The 1,593-nt window shown below is 43.3% G+C and overlaps 1 protein-coding gene across 1 annotated transcript; it reads left to right on the top strand.

Moving 5' to 3' along the window:
• Positions 1 to 1,291: 1,291 nt before the first annotated feature.
• Positions 1,292 to 1,590, top strand: LOC108525328 (proton-coupled amino acid transporter 2-like; the record flags this gene model as incomplete). The annotated part of the gene is made up of 1 exon (XM_017866338.1): positions 1,292 to 1,590. A coding segment is annotated over one exon (299 nt), but the record flags the coding sequence as incomplete, so codon positions are not given.
• Between the last annotated feature and the right edge of the window lie 3 nt (positions 1,591 to 1,593).

The raw sequence follows: 1,593 nt of genomic DNA, 5'->3' as shown, positions 1-1,593 counted from the left end.
ATGCTAGGCATTTAAAAAAAGACAAGACTTCTAAAAAAATTTGTACATTGATACAAATTTTCATAGTACAAACCTTGATAGTTTGTACATTGATATATTCCAAACAGCTTGAATGGTTCCCAGCACTGTTATTTAGTGTTATTTATTAAGTAAGAGCTTAAGTTTTATTGGATATGTAAGGATCCAAAATGCACCTTGGTAGCATAAAGATTATTTTAAGCTAAAACATCTGAACAAAAGAAGCTGCAGAAAGAAACTTTATCTAATCGTCTTTTGCTGACGTAAGCAGGACCTCCTGAAAAATACAGCTGCCATAAATCCCTTCTTTGGGAAGTTTAGAGCCAGAAAAGAAACTTAGCATTATCATTGGAATTACTAACTGTTTAACACATTTTATCTGAAATTGTCATATCTTCCATTTGTTCTTCCATAAAAGCCCTTCTTTCTCCCTCCTTTTCACCGTATTAAGGGGGTATCTTTGGCTGTTCTGGAAGCCAATTCATCTCAAGGCTCTGGAGCTTATAAACACACTTTGTCTTCTCTCTCGTTAATCTTACCTACTGTCAGTTACATTCACAGGCCCCCAACCACTGACTCTAAGTTGGTAGGGGAAAAGTTTTTGAATGAGTACATTTCCTCCCAACAATATGAATGAACAATATGAATGAATACAATTAGAGACACTCCAAATTTTGTTGTGGTTGTTGTTGTTGTTGTTTTGAGATGGGGTCTCACTATGTTACCCAAGCTGTCCTTGAACTTCCGGATCCTCTTGCCGCAGCCTCTCAAATAGCTGGGGCTATAGGAATGTGCCACTATGCCTGGCTGAATTTCTAATGTGTAACTTCTAGGGAATATGATTAGGGATATTGGAGGACTTTCAACTTTTCTTTCTGTAATTGAATTTCTGCGAAACAACTGGTTTATTTTTTAAGAAGAGGATTTTTTTTTCTTTTCTTTTTTTAATGAGACAGGACCTCACTTTGTCACCCAGGTTGGAGTGCAGTGGTGCAATCTTGGCTCACTGCAACCTCTACCTCCCAGGTTCAAGCGATTCTCCTGCCTCAGCCTCCTGAGTAGCTAAGATTATAGGCTCCTACTACCACACCCGGCTAATTTTTATATTTTTAGTAGAGACAGGATTTCACTATGTGCGACAGACTGGTCTTAAACTCCCAACCTTCAATGATTGACCCATCTCGGCCTCCCAAAGTGCTGGGATTATAGGTGTGAGCCACTGTGCCCGGCCAAGAAGAGGACTTTAAGAACAAACTTTCAAAGCTTGGCTAAGCCTGGAATTCTCTATCTGTCCCCTATCCCCTCCCTGCAGGCCTCCTGGCCGTCCTCATCCCCCGCCTGGACCTGGTCATCTCCCTGGTGGGCTCCGTGAGCAGCAGCGCCCTGGCCCTCATCATCCCACCGCTCCTGGAGGTCACCACCTTCTACTCAGAGGGCATGAGCCCCCTCACCATCTTCAAGGACGCCCTGATCAGCATCCTGGGCTTCGTGGGCTTTGTGGTGGGGACCTACCAGGCCCTGGACGAGCTGCTCAAGTCAGGAGACTCTCCCCCGTTTTCCAACTCCACCACTTTT

The sequence above is a fragment of the Rhinopithecus bieti genome, unplaced genomic scaffold (assembly GCF_001698545.2).
Source record: "Rhinopithecus bieti isolate Rb0 unplaced genomic scaffold, ASM169854v2 scaffold_37874, whole genome shotgun sequence".
In the NCBI taxonomy this organism is placed as follows: Eukaryota; Metazoa; Chordata; class Mammalia; order Primates; family Cercopithecidae; genus Rhinopithecus; species Rhinopithecus bieti.
Note: the sequence above shows the minus strand (reverse complement) of the source record. Positions and strands in the feature narration are given on the sequence as shown.